At 33.4% G+C, this 19,608-nt stretch overlaps 4 protein-coding genes across 5 annotated transcripts; all 4 read left to right on the top strand.

Annotated features, from left to right (window-relative positions):
- Positions 1 to 327: 327 nt before the first annotated feature.
- Positions 328 to 3,559, top strand: LOC106772882 (signal recognition particle 54 kDa protein 2). Its single transcript, XM_014659503.2, has 8 exons — positions 328 to 658; positions 738 to 891; positions 1,609 to 1,759; positions 1,834 to 1,982; positions 2,111 to 2,211; positions 2,336 to 2,493; positions 2,646 to 2,760; positions 2,880 to 3,559. Exons 1-8 carry the CDS (start codon positions 328 to 330, stop codon positions 3,206 to 3,208), a joined length of 1,488 nt encoding a protein of 495 aa, XP_014514989.1. The 3' UTR covers positions 3,209 to 3,559.
- A 1,740-nt stretch (positions 3,560 to 5,299) lies between these two features.
- LOC106773045 (zinc finger BED domain-containing protein DAYSLEEPER) lies at positions 5,300 to 10,108 on the top strand. Of its 2 annotated transcripts, none has more exons than XM_022786191.1 (2): positions 5,300 to 5,601; positions 7,900 to 10,108. In XM_022786191.1, the coding sequence occupies exon 2, from the start codon at positions 7,920 to 7,922 to the stop codon at positions 9,825 to 9,827; it is 1,908 nt and encodes a 635-aa protein (XP_022641912.1). In that variant the 5' UTR covers positions 5,300 to 5,601; positions 7,900 to 7,919; the 3' UTR covers positions 9,828 to 10,108. The 2 variants fall into 2 exon arrangements, with proteins under 2 accessions (XP_022641912.1, XP_014515216.1); XM_014659730.2 differs by having other exon boundaries at positions 7,820 to 10,108.
- A 1,717-nt stretch (positions 10,109 to 11,825) lies between these two features.
- On the top strand, positions 11,826 to 14,293 carry LOC106773056 (putative pentatricopeptide repeat-containing protein At3g15930). Its single transcript, XM_014659741.2, has one exon. The coding sequence runs from the start codon at positions 11,895 to 11,897 to the stop codon at positions 14,127 to 14,129; it is 2,235 nt and encodes a 744-aa protein (XP_014515227.1). The 5' UTR covers positions 11,826 to 11,894; the 3' UTR covers positions 14,130 to 14,293.
- A 761-nt stretch (positions 14,294 to 15,054) lies between these two features.
- LOC106772977 (haloalkane dehalogenase) lies at positions 15,055 to 19,280 on the top strand. The gene is made up of 11 exons (XM_014659632.2): positions 15,055 to 15,383; positions 15,555 to 15,630; positions 15,747 to 15,832; positions 16,337 to 16,430; positions 16,514 to 16,590; positions 16,785 to 16,912; positions 17,335 to 17,406; positions 17,918 to 17,988; positions 18,289 to 18,364; positions 18,850 to 18,993; positions 19,087 to 19,280. The coding sequence occupies exons 1-11, from the start codon at positions 15,129 to 15,131 to the stop codon at positions 19,124 to 19,126; spliced, it is 1,119 nt and encodes a 372-aa protein (XP_014515118.1). The 5' UTR covers positions 15,055 to 15,128; the 3' UTR covers positions 19,127 to 19,280.
- The last annotated feature ends 328 nt before the right edge of the window (positions 19,281 to 19,608 follow it).

The following is a 19,608-nucleotide window of genomic DNA, read 5'->3' as shown; positions in this document are numbered from 1 at the left end:
ACCTATATTATTTTAAACTTTACAAAGTCGTTTTAAAATAAAAAGTAGTAAAGGGATAAATTAAGTAGTTTAACCTATTTTTTTAATCCACAATTTATAAATTATAAATTACAATAAAGAATAGATTTTTATTTTTAAAATCTAATGGACTTTAGAAAAATCAAAATCCAGCTATAGCTAGGGTGTGCGTGTATACGAGAAACGCCGTGCGTACACAGTGGATATTTGGATTTGCTTTTTTCGTTTCACCGGCGGCGAACGTGGTGCAAACCCTAATTCAACAAAACCCAATTGGTGATCGGAGGAAGAATCTGACGGTGGGCGAAGATGGTTCTCGCGGAGTTAGGTGGGAGCATTTCGCGTGCTCTTCAGCAGATGAGCAATGCGACCATCATCGACGAGAAAGTCCTCAACGATTGCCTCAATGACATCACGCGCGCACTCCTCCAATCCGATGTGCAATTCAAGCTCGTCCGTGAAATGCAGGCTAACATCAAGAGCATCGTCAACCTCGACGACCTCGCCGCTGGCCACAACAAGCGTCGGATCATCCAGCAGGCCGTGTTCAATGAGCTCTGCAAAATTCTCGATCCCGGGAAACCCTCGTTCACTCCCAAAAAGGGCAAACCCAGCGTCGTCATGTTCGTCGGTTTGCAAGGTTTGTTTGTTTCTTTTGAATAGCGTTATGCTTTGCGTTTTGCACGATTGGAATGATTGTGGATGTTTTCGTGATTCAGGATCTGGTAAGACGACGACGTGTACGAAATACGCGTACTATCATCAGAAGAAAGGATGGAAGCCAGCGCTGGTATGCGCGGATACGTTCAGAGCTGGTGCTTTTGATCAGTTGAAGCAAAACGCCACTAAGGCTAAGATCCCTTTTTATGGAAGGTACGTGTTGGTAGTTGTTATTCAATTTGACTCGTGAAATGCAGAGATGATCGGATTTAGCTGTAGTTGGCATATGGTTCTGTTGTTAGATTGCTGCACTTATGCCTGTTGAATGTTGATAGTAAAGTTAAGGTTGTGTACTTGTAGTTTTATATGTTGATGAGTTACATTGGCAATTATATTTCTATATCGATCATGCCTTGGGTGGCGTTAAATCTTATTTTGGGATATTATTCGTCTACAAGTATGTATTAACTGAGTAACAAAGTAAGATTGGGGATGATTATCGCTGACTATTTCGGAAACTGGGTCTTAGATTTGTTTGTTCTCAATTTATTTTTTCATATGTTATGGATTTTACACTCTTGTCTCTTCAATCACATGCTCAGATTTTGTCGCTAAGATTCCCATGCTCACAAATGGGCGTACTCTTTTTCATTTTTTATCTTATTTCTTCTTAAGAAGACTTAATACGAATTTACAATGTTTCTTAGGCATGCCATACAAATTCACGAACATAAAAAATGCATGAAACCAGTAATTAAAAGAATTCCCTTTTTTTTTTTCTCCCAGTGATCTATTTGGATTCATCTTACAATTTCTTTCGTTTTCGTTTTATTTTTCTCGTTTGCATTCATGACAGCTGCTTGCTTCTATTTTGTTAATTGCATTTCATTTCCCATGGTCATCGTGCTCAAGTAATTCCTTTTTCTTCAGCTATATGGAATCAGATCCTGTGAAAATTGCTGTGGAAGGAGTTGAAAGATTCAAGAACGAAAACTGTGACCTTATAATCGTTGACACTAGTGGGAGGCATAAACAAGAAGCTGCACTTTTTGAAGAAATGCGTCAAGTTTCAGAAGCAACGGTATTTCCTGTGGATACTCTGTTAATTTCTTTTTTCAATAGTCAACATCTAATATTTTTCATTGCATTGTTCAGAAACCAGATCTTGTTATATTCGTCATGGATAGCAGTATTGGTCAGGCTGCTTTTGATCAGGCTCAAGCATTTAAACAGAGTGTTGCAGTTGGAGCTGTCATTGTGACTAAAATGGATGGCCACGCAAAGGGTGGTGGTGCTCTTAGTGCGTAAGTATTGCAAAGATAATTATATTGTATTTATACGATTTAATACCAACTTATGCAAATAGGGTGTCTGTTGCTTGTGTATGTTTGTTGTGGTTTGAACTGTATTCTAATTAATCTTGTATGTTCAGTGTAGCAGCAACAAAGAGTCCTGTCATATTCATTGGAACTGGAGAACACATGGATGAATTTGAAGTTTTTGATGTTAAACCATTTGTCAGTCGTCTATTAGGTGTGTGTTTTCTGCTTTTTTTTCTTTACCTAAGTATTGGGTTATGCCACACCCTTTTGAAGTATATTATTTTGTCAGTTTGCTTAAATTAATTCTTAGTCTTGTTCAATGACTTTTGATTCAGGCATGGGAGACTGGTCTGGGTTCATGGACAAAATTCATGAAGTTGTTCCTATGGATCAACAGCCTGAACTGCTACAAAAGCTATCAGAGGGAAACTTCACCTTGAGGATTATGTATGAACAGTTTCAGAACATACTTAAAATGGGTCCCATTGGCCAGGTTACCTCCTTTTTATGTTTGATTGAATTTATTATACCCACAAAATTTTACATTTGATGCTCTAAACACATACTGCTAATGGCTCTTTGGTTACCGTGTGATGAGATACTGCACATTTGCTTTATTGACGTTTGCTAGGTTGATTTATGCAGGTCTTTTCTATGCTACCAGGATTTAGTGCTGAATTAATGCCAAAAGGCCGTGAGAAGGAAAGCCAGGCAAAAATTAAGCGTTACATGACAATGATGGACTCAATGACAAATGAAGGCATGTGCTGGGCATTTTTTTCTCCTCATTCAGAGGATAAAATTTTTTGTATATTGAATCCATAGTTTTGAAACAGTGTACCTTCATAAGCTGACTTTTAATGGTTACAATGTTTACAGAGTTGGATAGCTCAAACCCAAAGCTCATGAATGAGTCCCGCATGATGCGAATAGCTCGAGGTTCTGGTCGTCCAGTTAGGGAAGTAATGGAAATGTTGGAAGAGTACAAACGGCTTGCAAAGATATGGAGCAAAATGAAAGGGCTTAAAATACCCAAGAAGGGCGAAATGAGCGCCTTATCCCGAAATATGAATGCTCAGCACATGAGCAAAGTCCTCCCTCCTCAGATGCTAAAACAAATAGGAGGCATGGGTGGGTTACAAAGCTTGATGAAGCAGATGGGATCTGCTAAAGATATGATGGGAATGTTTGGCGGTGGTGATAAGTAGAATGTTGTTGCATAGAAGCTGAGGATTGTTTCTGATCACTACCCAAACCTCTCTAATACATACTTCACAAGAGCTAGATTCATCAAATTATGCAGTTCACATTGAATTTCGGATGAATTTTCTGTTAATCAATCTGCAGCAATCTCGATGGGTGGAATAGTTCATTTCGAAATTTTCGTTAACAGTCCTTTTGTAGAACTAAACCCCCTTGTCTGTATATTTTTTAGTCATTAGGAACGCAAAGCAATTTTATTGTGGCCTGGAAATTTTCTTGTAGCTGTAACATATTGCTCCTCTATCAATTTATTGAAAAAGGTGAAGTTAATTCTGACAGTTGGTTTTGGATTTGCATTTCATTGCGTCTTCGTTGATGTTCTTCTTGTTCCATATATTTCTTTTCTTTTGATTAGTTAGTATGTGGTATATCTTTACTCTGGTCTCTTCTAATGTTGCTTAATCCATATATATATATATATATATATATATATATATATANATATATATATATATATATATATATATATATATATATATATACACACACGCACTATCTTAGTGTTTAGTTTTATAAAAAAGAAAATTGTTGTACTAGATATTTTTTTTATCTTATTTTTTAATTGTTGGATGTATTCTATATCTACAAAAATCAAATTATGTATTACCAATTTCAATTAATCAAATAGTTTTTAGGTATTATGCTGGATTAATTATTTTTTTTAGTATTTTTTTTCATATTAAAATATTTAACTCTGTTAATTTTAAATATTTAATCATATAAATCATTCACTTCCTAGGTAATTAAAAAATATCATTACTTTTCTTGATTATTAATTTTTGTTTCATTTAAAAAAAATTGTTAAAATAATTTTTATTTTCTTTTAATAATTGATAGCCTTAACTATTCATGTTTTTCTATCATGCATTTTTATTCATGTTTTTCTATTCATGTTAAAATAATTTTTATTTTCTATGTATATCACATAGTTTTTACACAATACATTCGATCATTTTTATTTTATTTATAAATATTTTAATTTATTATTTTAATGATTTTTATATAATTATTTTTATATTTTAAATTATTATTTTACGACAATAATTATATAAATATAATATAATAATTTAATGTCATTAACACAATAAAATTAAAATAAATAAAAATCTATATCTAAATTTGAATTATTATTAATTTAATATTTTTTCATGTATCATTCAATGTAAGTAGTATATTATAACCTTTATTAATATATAAAATATATTTCACTATAATCTATAGAAAGAAATTAAACACTTAAAATATTTCTAAACTTGAATATTTTGTTTTATAATTTTAAAAAAATACTTTTAACTTTTTTTTAACTTTTTTTGTTAACATTTTCAAAATTAAAATATATTTTAATTGTTATGAAAATTTATTTATATGTAATTACACAATATTTTATATAATTCTTTAATTTTTATTCAATTCTTATTTAATATTTTAGTTTAAAATTTCTATAGTTGTAACTTTTAAAAATATTTGACATTAAATATATTATTTTAATATTTAATCTTAAATAATATCATATTTATATTTTCATAATTTTTATAAAAACAATTAATTAATTTTAAATAATAATTATAAAAAAGGACAGCGACCTTATAAGGGTATACATATTATCCCATGAATAAAAATAAAACAAAAATTTGATATTGTTAAAGATGGAAAAGAGTATAATTTTTTATTTAAAGAATAAAGGTAAAATAAGAAAAAGCATGGTCATACTTGTATCATCAATTCACCATTGACTTCAAAGAGTGAATTTTTAAAATAAAAAAGTAAAAACATATTTTAATTTGAATTAAGTTTTTATATTTATGCAATTTCTTTTTTTTTTTTTATCTTTCACTTTATTGTAATTTTTTTCTAGACATTTATTTATCTTCATAAACAAAAAAAACATTAGAATTCCCAACATCATAATCTCCATTTTCTATCCCTTTTTATTTATTTTTAATTTAGTTACTACATTACTATTTATCTATATAATATTATTTGATATTATTATATTAAATATATGACGAACCCTATTAATAAGTATGAAGGGTTTAGAAGTGCAAATGGGGAAGCAGTTCAAAAGTTGCAGAGTTTGAACCCCTTGTTGCCTCCTTTCCTTCTTTCCGCCGCGCGTACACATTCTCTCCGCCTTCCGACCATAATCGTTTTCGTTGTCTCTCTCTCTCTCTCTCTATTCATCTATATATACACGCACATACTCAGACACATACTCACGTGTGAGTGTATAAGCACTCCTATCTCATTAGTTTTTCTCTTCATTCACTTCACAACGCTGTTTCACTCTTCCGCTGCCGTGGCAGTGGCGCGAGCTCGTGCAACTTTCCTTTTTCTCAAGGTTCTCTCTATATATATCTCTTCACTATTTGAATTGAATGTGATGCTATTCTGTAACGGATTAGAGTTTTTCTCTGTTTTGGCACTGTTGTGTGTTGTGTATGTTCGATCCCTAAACTGAAGGACGGGAAAACACGAAGAAACAATGGTATTTATATTATTTGAATTAATATTTTTGTTTTAATCAGGACCTGTTCCTTGTGCTTAGTCGTTGTTGTTTTCGCCACGCATTGTCATTGTGATGTTAAATGAGTGAGTCGGGCTATTGTGTTCAAGTGAAATGTTGTGCTGAAGCTTGTGTACAGTTCATGGTATTTTGTTTGTTTTTTTTAATTCTGCTGAAGAAACAGAGAATCGGGTTTTGTTTTAATTTTTGCTTAAATTTTGTTTTGTTTGCTCTGTTGAAGATGCGGGCAGATATGCGATTATGGTGTTTTATTTGTCAATCCACCCCTTTCAGAGGTTTTAACTGTCTAACTAGATTGGATTGTTTGTGGATGTTATGGAGAAAGAAAATGTGAATGCTACATTTAATTTTGAGTGTTAGTATGACTGTTGAGATCACTGGGATAAATGAGCAAAAGTTATTTGTAGGCTTTGACTTAAGCAGGGTTGTTTAAGCAGCGACTATAGCGCTGTTGCATGGCACAATACCTAGGATCTGAGTTCACTTCATGCGTTGCAATGTGGTTTTGAGATTGGTATGGGACTACACATGCTTTTTCCCAACTCAGTCCTTGTGTTCTACTCCCCCTACTTACTTAAACCTATTAATCTTCTCGTATACAAAAACCTCTGTTCAGGGCTTCACCTAAGATCGAGCCCCCACTCCTCTATCAGTGTTTGTTCACCTCCTTTTTCACCCTCTTGTCATCACTGACAAGTCTCCGACCAGTTGAACTTTGCCAGTCAGTATTATGAAAAGCTTTATGCATTTTAATTTTATTTACGTGCAACTTAATTTTTTTTATGCGAATATAATTGATATATTTTACAAATTTCAACTGCTATGTGATTTCCCTTGTTTACCCACCACACTATCTGCTGTATGATATAGAAGATTATCGGCTTTCTGACATTTTCTGCCATTCTCAATTTAACACTGGTTTTAAGTGTTTATATCTTGCAAGGGAAAGTTACTTTCATCAAGATACATGTTGAATGAAGCTAACATAGATAGTTACAGCACAGATGGACATTAAATCATAAACTGCCATGCAACTTTAGAGTTATGAATTTCAAATGAAAGAAGTGAATTATATTCTTTTGTTCTGCCACGGGCTTTTCTTCGTCCACTTCTCAATGGCGAGGACATAACTTGGCTGGCTACATGTTCATGTATATCATATAAATGATGATAGTACAACATGCAATCATTTTAAACTAGAAATAACTAAAGAGGTTGTACACAAGTCTCACAAAACAAAAGTACAGGCCGTAATCGAGCATGTAAATCCTTTATTTTTTGAAAACAAAGCAATGGAGTAACCAAATAGAGTGTGAGTGCATTAAATGAGTGGGTGATGAATAAAGTAGTGGAATATTAGGACAAAATATGTTCCTTAGCTTCTATAAGTTTTTGATTTTTTATATTAGTGAGGAAAGGTAGAAGAAAAAGTAAAGAATTAATAGAACGTTGATTTGTTTTGGTAATACAAAATTGTGTTGATTCATCTATGTATCATAAGATTCAAGTCATTGGAGACTCTGATTACGAGATTCAAAACACTGGTCAAGATGAATTACATTGAATGATATGATTCAAATCGAAAGAATCTAATAACTATGATGTATGTTTAGTTTTTTAATATTGTTGTTGTGGAGTGCTAACTCAATTTTTGACAGAATCCGTGTAGCTAACCCAATGGAAAAAGGATTTTGTTTGGACAAATTTGTAGTAGCCAATAGCTTGCTATAGCAGAGTAGGGTAGTGATTTTCGACTGCTATATGATTCAACCTTCCTCCAAAACACAAGATTGTCCACAAAATTAAGAGTCCCGGTTTCTTTGTTTTGCAATATAATTTCCTTTTTATTTATATATATCATTTATCAGAGTTTGCCCTTAGCAGCTGAACTTCCGGGGGCCTTTTAAATTCTTATTTCTTTTTAATTTTTTTATTTATGTTCTGTATAAAAAATAATATAACTTTTAGCCTGACTTTATTATTTCTGGAGGTAAGCCACTCATTGATGCCCTTCTGGCGTTCCAATTTTTAGGTTTTCCAGGGTTACTTTTGCTATCATGGAGCTTGATGCTCATGTTACCCCCGATAATAATGATGTGATACCTTATTCAGGAACGCAAGCCAATAAGCGGATGAGAAAAAAGTCTATGGTGTGGGAATACTTCACAGTAGAAGCTGTTGGAGCTGGATGTACCAGGGCTTACTGTAACCAATGCAAAAAGTCATTTTCTTATATAACTGATTCAAAACTAGCTGGTACAAGCCATCTGAAACGACACATTTCGATGGGAATCTGTCAAGTACTACGGGAGAAAAACCAACAAATCTCATATCCCAAAACAGGTGGTTCTCAATATAATGCCAATACTCCCAAGAAACGGCCAAGAGAGAATTCTAGGTTTACTAATGGTATCTCATTTGATCAGGAGCGTTGCAACCATGATGTTGCCAAAATGATAATTTTACATGATTATCCTCTTCATATTGTGAAGCAACAGGGTTTCATTGATTTTCTGCGGATTCTTCAACCCCAGTTCAATCCATCATGTCTAAATTCTATTGAAAGGGATTGTATTGCTATTTACCTCAGGAAAAAGCAGAATATGTTGAATGTCATTAATGTGATTCCTGGACAAGTCAACTTGACATTGGAATTGTGGACTTCAAACCAGGCAATGGGCTATGTTTTTGTTCGAGGACACTTCATTGATAGTGATTGGAACTTGCATCGTCCTATTCTCAATGTCGTTACAGTACCATTTCCTGGTTCTGAAGATTCTTTAAATCAAACTTTAGTGACATGCTTATCCGATTGGCATTTGGAGGGTCGGCTGTTTACTCTTGCGCTTGATAAATCCTTTTCCAGTGAGAATGTGATAGAAAATCTGAGAGGCCTGCTCTCTGTTAAGAACCCTGCCATACTCAATGGTCAGTTGTTAAACCAGAATTGCTATGCTCGTGTGCTTAGTCGCCTTGCAGCTGATGCACTATGGGCTATGAGAGAAACTATTAGCAAGGTTCGCGATAGTGTAAAGCATGTGAAGTCTTCAGAAACCCATAAAGAGAAGTTTATTGACTTGAAGCAACATTTACAAGTACCTAGTATGGTGAATCTTTCAATTGATGACCCGTGTAAATGGGACACAACTTATCATATGCTTGTAGCTGCCTGTGAATTAAAGGAAATCTTCATCTGCCTTGATACCACTGATTCTGATTACAGAATGACTCTAACAATGGATGACTGGAAGCAGGTTGAAACTCTCTGCACATATTTGAAGTATTTGTATGATGCAGCCAAAATTCTGACACAGCAACCGTACCCAACTTCAAATTTATTTTTTGCTGAAGTATCAAAAATTCAGGTGGAGCTGACACAAGCAGTCTTCATCCAGGATCCTTTCATAAGAAGTTTAATTTTTCCTTTGCACGAGAGCTTTGACCAATATTGGAGAGAAAGCTGCATCATCTTGGCAATTGCTGTAGCTATGGACCCAAGGCATAAAATGAAACTTGTGGAATTTACCTTTGCCAAGACATTTGGTGAGAATGCTGGGGCCTGGATAAAGATAGTTGAGGATGGTCTTCGTGATCTATTCATTGAATATAGCACCCAAATGTTTCTTAAAGCAACAAATGATGATGATGGGGATGACATTATGATAAAAGAAACATGTCAAGAAGATTCTATTGACTGCTCTCTTTTTGTTGATGGTGATGGTCTTTCGGATTATGAATTTTATATATCTGATTTTACTGGTAACCCTCAATTTAAATCAGAATTGGAAGAGTATCTGGAAGAGCCTCTGCTGACCAGTGTAGAGGAATTTGATATTCTGAGCTGGTGGAGATTAAATGGATTGAACTACCCGACATTGTCTAGAATAGCATCTGATATTTTGTCTTTACCAGTTTCCACTCTGTCTGCAGATTCTGTTTTTGACACCCAGATTAGAAAAATGGATAGCTACCGTAGTTCTTTAAGCTCCCTCACTCTTGAAGCCCTTATTTGTGCCAAGGACTGGTTCCAGTCAGAATGACTATAGATATTTCAGTTGTACATGGGAAAATGGAATTTCAGGTATACGTTTTTCATGAAGGGGCACATTACAGAGTAGATTTTAATTCGTGTTATTGTCAGGATTTTCATTACATGTTTATAGTATAAAGGTTAATTATATTCAAATTTAATCTTCTTGGCCAAAATAAACCTTTTGTAACAAGAAATGATTTTATTCATACTTTCATTGTTTCAATGAAAAACATGAAAGATTCATAGTTTCATGATTTGAATGAAGAACGTGAAAGGATTACTTTTCTAGGGTTGGTACAGTGGCGGTTTTTATCCCGTATATATAGACATTGGCCTAATTACTAATTTGATGTATATGCTTTATAGGAGAGAATATGAATGCCAGTGGTCAGGTTGGAAGTCAAATCGACCAAACACATGAATCATACTCATGTGATTATTTTAACCATATATAGTACCTGTTTGGTTTGATCCATATTGTGATTTAACGAATTGGACATATCAATTTTCATTTTTTATTTATTTAGTTTTATAGATTCTTATTAAATCTATAATAATGAAGAAAGATGCTACATATATTGATGAGCAATGAAATTGATTGAATGACAAAGCAAAGTGGACAAATTATGTATTTTTTTTAGAAGATTGATTTTTGTACATATTTTTTAAGGCAAACAATTAAATTAAGATAGTAGATTGATTTTTATTAGTAATTTTTTTTTTCTGTTCTGGTTTAAAACAATTATTTTTTTATGAATAATACATTGCATTTTGCCTTATTATTTTTTTAATGGAATGTAATATTCCTTCTTATTTATAATAGGTTAGCGCAGTGATAAACCACAGACATAAATCTTTTATACTCACATATTCAATATATATATATATATATATATATATATAATCAAGCTTCTACCCACACGGGTAGAAATATAAAATTATCCGTTAATTATAATTATGTTAGAGTTGGCGAATGAAGAAAGGTTTAAGACCTCAATAATAATATTTTTTTTTTCATTTGAAAATATCATATTAAAATTAAATAAAAGATTATAGAAATTTAAAAAGAAAATTAAATACATGTTAAAAAATATTTTTATAAGTAAAATAAGTATTATTTTCTTACAAATATAAAGGAAGTGACTTCAATTTATCAAAAATATGAGGAAGATGGATGTTTATGTAATAATTTATATGATAAAAACGTGTGTCATTTATTAAAAGTATTAAAAACAAACGAGAGATAAATATTTCTTTTGAAGATGGAATATATTGGTATATTATTAAATAAAAATTAAAAGTGTTACTACGTCTTTCAATAATTTTAATTAATTCAATTGTTGAAGAGTAAATATATATATTCCCTTGATTTTGAGTGCCAGAATTTATAAAAACTGTAAATAATAAAAAATTAAATAATTTATTTGAAAAAAAAAACTTTTAATCCAAGTTTTTCAGATTGAATTTTTTAATTAAGTAATTTTTAGTTTCTAGTAAATTTCTAGATTTTGGTTGAGTTTTTATAATTTCTTTTCTTATTTTAGCTTTTGTACTTTTTTTCTATGCTTGTTAGCATTTCTTAAATTATTAGCTGTTTATTAGGTGACATGTTAGCAATAAAATGAAATAATTAAAAAACACATCTTAATTCTACTTATTATCTTTATGATCACTTACCAAATTGCACATTATTTAAATAATATCGATACTCAATATAAAAATAAATTTTTTACAAAGAACTAATAATCAATTAAGATAAAAAATACAAATAAAACTTTTATGAGAGACTAAAATAAAAGAAATTATATTAAGAGAAGTACAGAACAATAATACACTTTTAATCCTAATGAATCACTTACACATCACATTACCATGAGTAACTATTTCCAGTTCAAGATCATGAGTTTATTGATCTTATTTCTTAAATCTTTTTTCAATTTTCTCTTGTTAAAGGTTTAAATTCATACTTAGATTGTAAACCAGTAGAATAGTGGAGCACAAAACATGAATAGATAGTTGTCACATTGATATTAGACACACTTAAAATAACTTTGCATGTTGTGAGTAAGATGACATGTTGTCCATGTTATCTTTGTCAACTCCCTTGTTCTTTTCACTTGCAACCTTACCCAATAGAGTGATTTATAACACTCTTGCTACTGCTGTTGTGTGTTCTTCAAACTGCTTTGGGGAATCTCCAATCTCTCTGCTTGAGAGGTGCAAGTCCATGTACCACCTAAAGCAAATTCACTCCCACACCGTCAAAATTGGTCTCTCTTCAGACCCTTTATTTCAAAATCAAGTCATAGTCTTCTGTTGTGCTAATCAATCAGGGGATATGGACTATGCCCGTCAGGTGTTTGACACAATCCCGCACCCAACTGCTTTCATTTGGAATACCATGATCAAGGGGTATTCTAGGATCAACCGTCCTGAGAATGGAGTTTCCATGTATCTATTTATGCTGGCTAATAGCATCAAGCCTGACCGTTATACATTTCCCTTCTTGTTGAAGGGATTTAACAGTGATATGGCTTTGCAGCATGGGAAAGTGTTGCTTAACCATGCACTGAAGCATGGATTTGATTCTAATTTGTTTGTTCAAAAGGCTTTCATACAAATGTTTTCCTTGTGTGGGCTTGTGGATTTGGCTTACAAGGTTTTTTATATGGGTGATGCGTGGGAAGTAGTTACCTGGAATATAATGCTATCCGGGTATAACAGAGTTAAGCAATTTAAGAAATCAAAGAAGCTTTTTAATGAGATGGAGAAGAGAGGAGTGTTGCCGAATTCAGTTACACTAGTATTGATGCTTTCTGCATTCTCCAAACTGAAGGATTTAGATGGGGGCAAGAACATTTTTAAGTATATTAAAGAAGGTATTGTTGAACCTAATCTCATATTGGAAAATGCTTTGATCGATATGTTTGCATCTTGCGGAGAAATGGATGCTGCACAAGTTGTTTTTGACAATATGAAGGCTCGAGATGTTATTTCTTGGACTTGTATTGTTACTGGGTTTGCCAATGTCGGTCAAATTGATTTAGCTCGGAAGTATTTTGATCAAATGCCTGAGAGAGATTATGTTTCCTGGACTGCTATGATTGATGGCTACCTCAGAATGAACCGTTTCATAGAGGTTTTAGCACTCTTCCGTGAGATGCAAATGTCAAATGTGAAACCTGACGAGTTCACCATGGTTAGCATTCTAACGGCTTGTGCGCATCTGGGAGCACTTGAGCTAGGGGAATGGGTAAAGACTTACATTGACAAAAACAGTATTAAAAATGATACTTTTGTTGGGAATGCTCTGATAGACATGTACTTTAAATGTGGGAATGTTGGAAAAGCAAACACGGTATTTAAGGAAATGCGTCAGAAAGACAAATTTACCTGGACAGCGATGATAGTTGGCCTTGCCATTAATGGCCATGGTGAAGAAGCTCTTGCCATGTTTTCAAGTATGATAGAGGCTTCGGTTACACCAGACGAGATAACCTATATTGGTGTCCTGTGTGCATGCACACATGCAGGCATGGTAGATAGAGGAAAAAGTTTTTTCACTGCCATGACCATGCAACATGGAATTAAGCCTAATGTGACACATTATGGATGCATGGTTGATCTCCTTGGTCGTGCTGGGCATTTAGAAGAAGCCATTGAGGTCATAGTGAATATGCCTGTAAAACCAAATTCAATTGTTTGGGGATCACTTCTTGGCGCTTGTAGAGTTCACAAAAATGTGCATCTAGCAGAAATGGCAGCTAAACAAATTCTTGAGTTAGAGCCTGAAAATGGGGCTGTTTATGTCTTGTTATGTAATATATATGCTGCCTGCAAAAGATGGGAAAACTTGCGTCAGGTCAGGAAAATGATGATGGAGAGGGGAATCAAGAAAACACCAGGTTGCAGTTTGATGGAGTTGAATGGCAATGTTTATGAATTTGTTGCTGGGGATCAGTCACATCCTCAATCTAAAAATATATATGCAAAGCTAGAAAAGATGATGCAGGACTTGATAAAAGCAGGGTACTCACCTGATACATCAGAGGTTTTCCTTGATCTAGGGGAGGAGGATAAGGAGACCGCACTTTACCGGCATAGTGAGAAGTTGGCTATTGCCTATGCCCTTATTAGTTCAGGCCCTGGAGTTACTATAAGAATAATTAAGAACCTTAGAATGTGTGTGGATTGTCACCTGATGGCAAAGCTGGTGTCAAAAGCTTACAAAAGGGAACTAATAATTAGAGATAAAACCAGATTCCATCATTTCAGGCATGGTTCATGTTCATGTAATAATTTCTGGTGAACATTTTAACAAGAAGATCCAGAAGAGTAGCTACAAGCCAACTACGTAGTGCAGTTCTCACGTTTACAGAGAAATATATATTCTATACTTTTGTGCTTAAGTCATGTCAATTTTGATCTCCATTATATCATTATAGAAACTCGACACCACCGCAGATTGTGTGGGGAAATATATTTACTGTCACGATTAAATTAATTTTTAAATATGTATATCAAACTTATATTGTCAAGTTCACAGTGTCCACAGCAGAAAAAGGGCAAGGAAAAATCCAAATTGAAGTTGATCAAGGTTGCAAATATCAATCCTCAGCTCGTGTCAGTTTCTTTTTGTTATGTCATAAGTATTTTGAACTCATTAAGCCAGAAACTAACCCACTTAATGTTGTGACTCTCAATAAGTTAACTTGAACATATTAATTACATTGTTGTTGTCGGTGGATACAAGATGTTCCAAAATTTGAATTAATTATGAGTCTGCTAATTATCTCTGTTACCATTAACATGTTAATTGCTCTGTTAGACAACGTACATAATATTACAAATCTGCATCAAATAATTTTATTAACCATTATGTATACAAGTGCTTATTGTCTTTGTTACCATTGACATGCTACTGGCTTTGTTACGGATGACTTACATATACAACGTTACACATTTTGAAACCAAATGATTTATAAGTTTGTTACCATCTTTGTGTACATATTTTATACAATTTTGTCCTTATTCTCACAACTATTTAATTCAATACATTTTTTTTTTCCATGAAAGTAGTTGTTTTTATTTTGATAATTATAAAAAAAAAAAAATGCTAGCACACGTGGTGTGTTCTTAGCAGTTCTTACTATATGCCACATCTTAGGTGGAAATATATGAGGACTACGTTTAAGTGGGGACATCAACCGCAATTTATGAAGCAACCAAGAAAAGATAAATATCAAACAAATATGTTATGTTCACTTTGAACCGTTAGTCACCTCTGCCACTGATCACAAACCCAACAATGGTTTTTTCTGCCATGTTTTCTCCCACTCTCAATCTTGCCATTTCTTCCACCACATACTGCTGTAAAAGAAGAATATCACCCACAAGAAGTGTTACAGTGAGAGCTAGCTCTACAGAGAAGGGTGAATCCAAGGACGAAGAAGCCTCAGCATTCAACCCTTTCGGGTTTGTCACTGACAACCCTTCAAGCCGCAGTGCTATTCAATTGCCTGAGAACCCTGCTGAGGATGGCAACGTTGGCCAAATGCTTTATGTACCAATCTTTCTTTTCTCCTTCTACTTCCTTTTGATTCCTGATATATAACATTGAAGACTTTGTGTTGTTTGTGCATGACATGATGCTTCTTCAACTAGTAATGTTTGATTGTTCAGTGATGATGGTTTTCATTGAGTGGGAATGTAGTAATAGTTTTTGTGTTGGTAGAGGACAGAAGACAAGGGCAAGGAATACGGGTCCTACGTTAAATCTGGCAAGTTAAGATGGTTTGTGAGAGAAACTGGTATTGCTTATTTCTTATAGCTGAGGAATTAGTTTCTAATTTTCCATTTTCAAGTTTAAGAAATGTATGGAAAATGCTCGCTTTTGGTTATTTTTTTCCCTTGTCCTATTTTGCAGGGTCAGCAAGTAGCAGAAGAGGAACAATTGTCTTCCTTCATGGTGCTCCTACGCAATCTTTTAGCTACCGAGTTGTTATGTCTCAGGTTTTCATGCAACTTCTATTTTGTATGCAATCAAGCTCGTCAGAATAAATAAGCCAATTCTCAAGGACAAAATTTAAAAATTGTTTAAATGTTTTCTGGAGTTTTTCTGTCAGAATTAGAGTTTCATCACCGCAATTCGCGAAATAACAAGGCAAAACTTAATTTTTGATTGGAGAATAGAACAACACAAGCAATTGCATCTTTTGTCCTTTTTAAAATCCTTGAACTCTTCAACCCGAGTAGCCAATGGTGAACTGTGTGCTGCTAGTGTCAGCTGTTACCATGTAACTAATGCAATAACTTGAAGTACTTATTGTTCCCTTCTTTCTCCAGATCATAAGTGCCTTAAAATATGTTTCTCTAATAGATTTTGAGCATTACTTGTTCTTGATTATACACTGTCACTTTACCTTGATTTCATGTTTTTCAGCATCTTATGATTAAATCTATTTAAATTTTCTCCGGTTATCTCTTTTTTTGTTAATTTTCTTCCTCTTAAAACAGTTGTCAGATTCAGGGTTCCATTGCTTTGCACCAGACTGGATAGGATTTGGTTTCAGTGACAAACCACAGCCAGGATATGGTTTTGATTACACAGGTTTTATGATGAAAACATCTTATATAACATGAAGCAGTTTTTCCTGCAGAAACTCATTAATGCATTTCTTTCGTTTCTCATAGAAAAGGAGTTCCACGATGCATTGGATAAACTGCTTGAGGTGTTAGAGGTCAAATCCCCCTTCTTCCTAGTTGTTCAGGTACCTAAAGAATGAATAAATCAGTAGTTGGTAGCATTTTTTGCATTCAAAATTTACTAAAACGATGTGATACATTTACATATTAAACGATGGATTTCATCTCTTAAAAATAGATGTATATTCAAGTTGCATTTAAGTTTTGTGAAGTTCTTACTGAATACTGTGTCTAAAATATGATCGCAATTCCCCTTAAGGGATTTCTTGTAGGTTCGTATGGACTAACTTGGGCCCTGAAGAACTCAAGCAAGATATCGAAGCTAGCAATACTGAACAGTCCATTAACAGATTCATCTTCTGTTCCTGGACTTTTTCAGAAGCTAAGGTTTACTTCTTACTGTACCAGTGAATGCATAACTAAACTTCTCGGCTAAATCTATTTCAATCACTTGAAGGCTATGGAGCACTGTCTTCACTTTCAAAACATATTGTAAAGGACAAAACTTTACTCGAAAATCTTAACATGGTTTTGGTAACTGAATATTTCTTCAACTATAGAACAACCTTATTCCTATTCTTATCAATGAATAGTAACCTTATCAGTGGAGTTAATAAAGGAGTGTGTTTCATGACAGTTTTTACCAATGAATTTTTGTGGATGAATGATGTGGTCTGGCCATAAAAATGTTCTACATGTCACACAGCACTGCCGATCTTATTGCTGCTATGTCTTTTGTGAAATGATGGCTGTTTGACCTTGATTCATATACTTTATTAACTTCTTGATGTCTTTTCTTTTGTTTCTAGAATTCCTCTGTATGGTGAATTTACAAGCCAGAATGCTATCATTGCTGAGCGGTTTATTGAAGGAGGTAGCCCGTATGTATCCAAAAATTGTACATGACTATTGGCTGGTAATTTTATAAGTTGAAGCTGTAAACTGCAACTTATTATGCCATTTCCAAAGTGCTGAAAATATCTTGTATAGTTTTTCACAGATTGAAGTAAACGAATTAGCTTAGCTTAATTAGGAATATAAACCAACAAATTTGCACATCTATTAACCCTTTCTGTGACTTGCTTTATAAACATGTTACTCCTGCACTGTAAACCAAGGAATGTTCATACTAGGCTTTAGCACCACCTTAAGTAGTAAGTGTTACACTTCTGCAAACCTCCTTGTCCTTCATTCAATGCATTATTCAAAAAGACTGTGTAGTACTGTAATTTTAGTGCACAGAGCAGCATTCAGCGTACTCGTTGTTTTCAGTAACCCACTGGAGCAAACATCTTTTCTTGTTAGAGCATTAAAATGTGAAATAAGGACATAAGACTTCCTCAAACTATAATTTTTTAAGGATCTTGTTCTTATAGATGATCTATTTTGCAGTTACGTTCTGAAAAATGAAAAGGCTGACGTGTACAGGCTACCTTATTTGGCAAGCAGTGGACCTGGATTTGGTTAGTGACAGACAGGACATCATCACTTTGGTGGCCTCAAATTTTCTGCTGCTTGTAATTCAATTATAAGGAAATTGTTTATAAAACCGATAGATATGTTACATGGAAGAAGTGCAGAAAAATTACTTTGTGCTAAGTTCAGAATGATGTCCATGAAAAATTATTATACCTGATATATTCAGCTCAGTCACTAGAAAATCCATAGTTTATTAACGATAAATTTATGTAATGAACATATGCAAAACCAATTTTGCTGACTTAGTGTTAGTAACAACGAAGTTTTCTGATGTTGGGTTTCAGCTCTACTTGAAGCTGCAAGAAAAGCTAACTTCAAAGGTACTTTCAGTCAAATAGCAGAAGGATTTGCAACTGAGAGGTATATTAATTTCATGCTTTATTATTATCATTATTTTGGAAGTTGTTCTTGATGAAGAAGGCTGGGGAATTGGGAGATTGGAAATAGTAACTTTCAGACAAGAAAAAAGTTTACCTTTTGGCTTTACATGTTGGGAGATTGGAACATCTTTAAACTGACATATATAGTATGTATAATATACACTATAAATTTGAATCCTCTAAAACTACCAAAGATAAAACTACTTTTATTCCACAAAAAGAAAATCAGCAGTTGATTTTTCAACATATTCATTGTTTGTTATGCATGTGTATGGAATGACAACTCTAATTTGTGGAAAGAGATTGTTAGAAGTCTCATATGGAGTACACATAAACTAATTTATAATATATAACTGGATGTAAATCTCATCTTACAAGCTGATTTTGTGGGATTGAGCCAGATGTGAAAATCAAAATCCTACCCTAAATTTGCATTGATAACTAGGTTTTGTGATTTGATTACAGATGGGATAAACCAATACTTGTTGCTTGGGGATTATCAGACAAATACTTGCCTCAGTCTGTAGCAGAGCAGTTTAAGAATGGAAATCCAGCACAAATTAAGCTGAAATTGATAGAAGGAGCAGGTCATATGCCACAAGAGGACTGGTAAACAACTTTGACATAGCATTGAATAGAGGGAAATATTTTATTCAACCTACTACTAAGAATATACCCTTTGTACCTTTGTATTTTTTACAGGCCTGAAAAAGTTGTTGATGCTTTCAGAATGTTCTTCTGATTTCAACAGCTACCTGACCCTGCAGCCTGCAGGCATCAAAATGCTTATTTGATTGGAAGAGAATTCCTCAGTTTTTCCACAAATTGTAAATTTAGCTTGATTCCCTTTTTATCTTTTAATGTTGGACTACTAATAAAATTATATTTTACTTTAACTTGTACTCCATCTCCTAATGCAGAATTCAATTTGTCCTTAGAGAATGAACACTTCTATAGTCTTTGATTATTCCCTCAAATAATGAGAAAATGTGGCGAGAAACACAAGTTTTGGATAATATTTTTATGATTTAAAATATATTTTATCGAAATATAAGACTTAATCTAAGATATTATCTGTTTTGAGTTAAGCATTCACTGATTTATTTTTGATATCACTTCAAAAATCTTTCTATCAATAGAAATATTTTATTTTTATATAAATTCATGTCTATTTCTTTCTTATTCTTATTTTATTTTACGTGAAACTTTGTTTATATCTAAGAT

This window comes from Vigna radiata, chromosome 9 (assembly GCF_000741045.1).
Source record: "Vigna radiata var. radiata cultivar VC1973A chromosome 9, Vradiata_ver6, whole genome shotgun sequence".
Classification (NCBI taxonomy): domain Eukaryota; kingdom Viridiplantae; phylum Streptophyta; class Magnoliopsida; order Fabales; family Fabaceae; genus Vigna; species Vigna radiata.
Note: the sequence above shows the minus strand (reverse complement) of the source record. Positions and strands in the feature narration are given on the sequence as shown.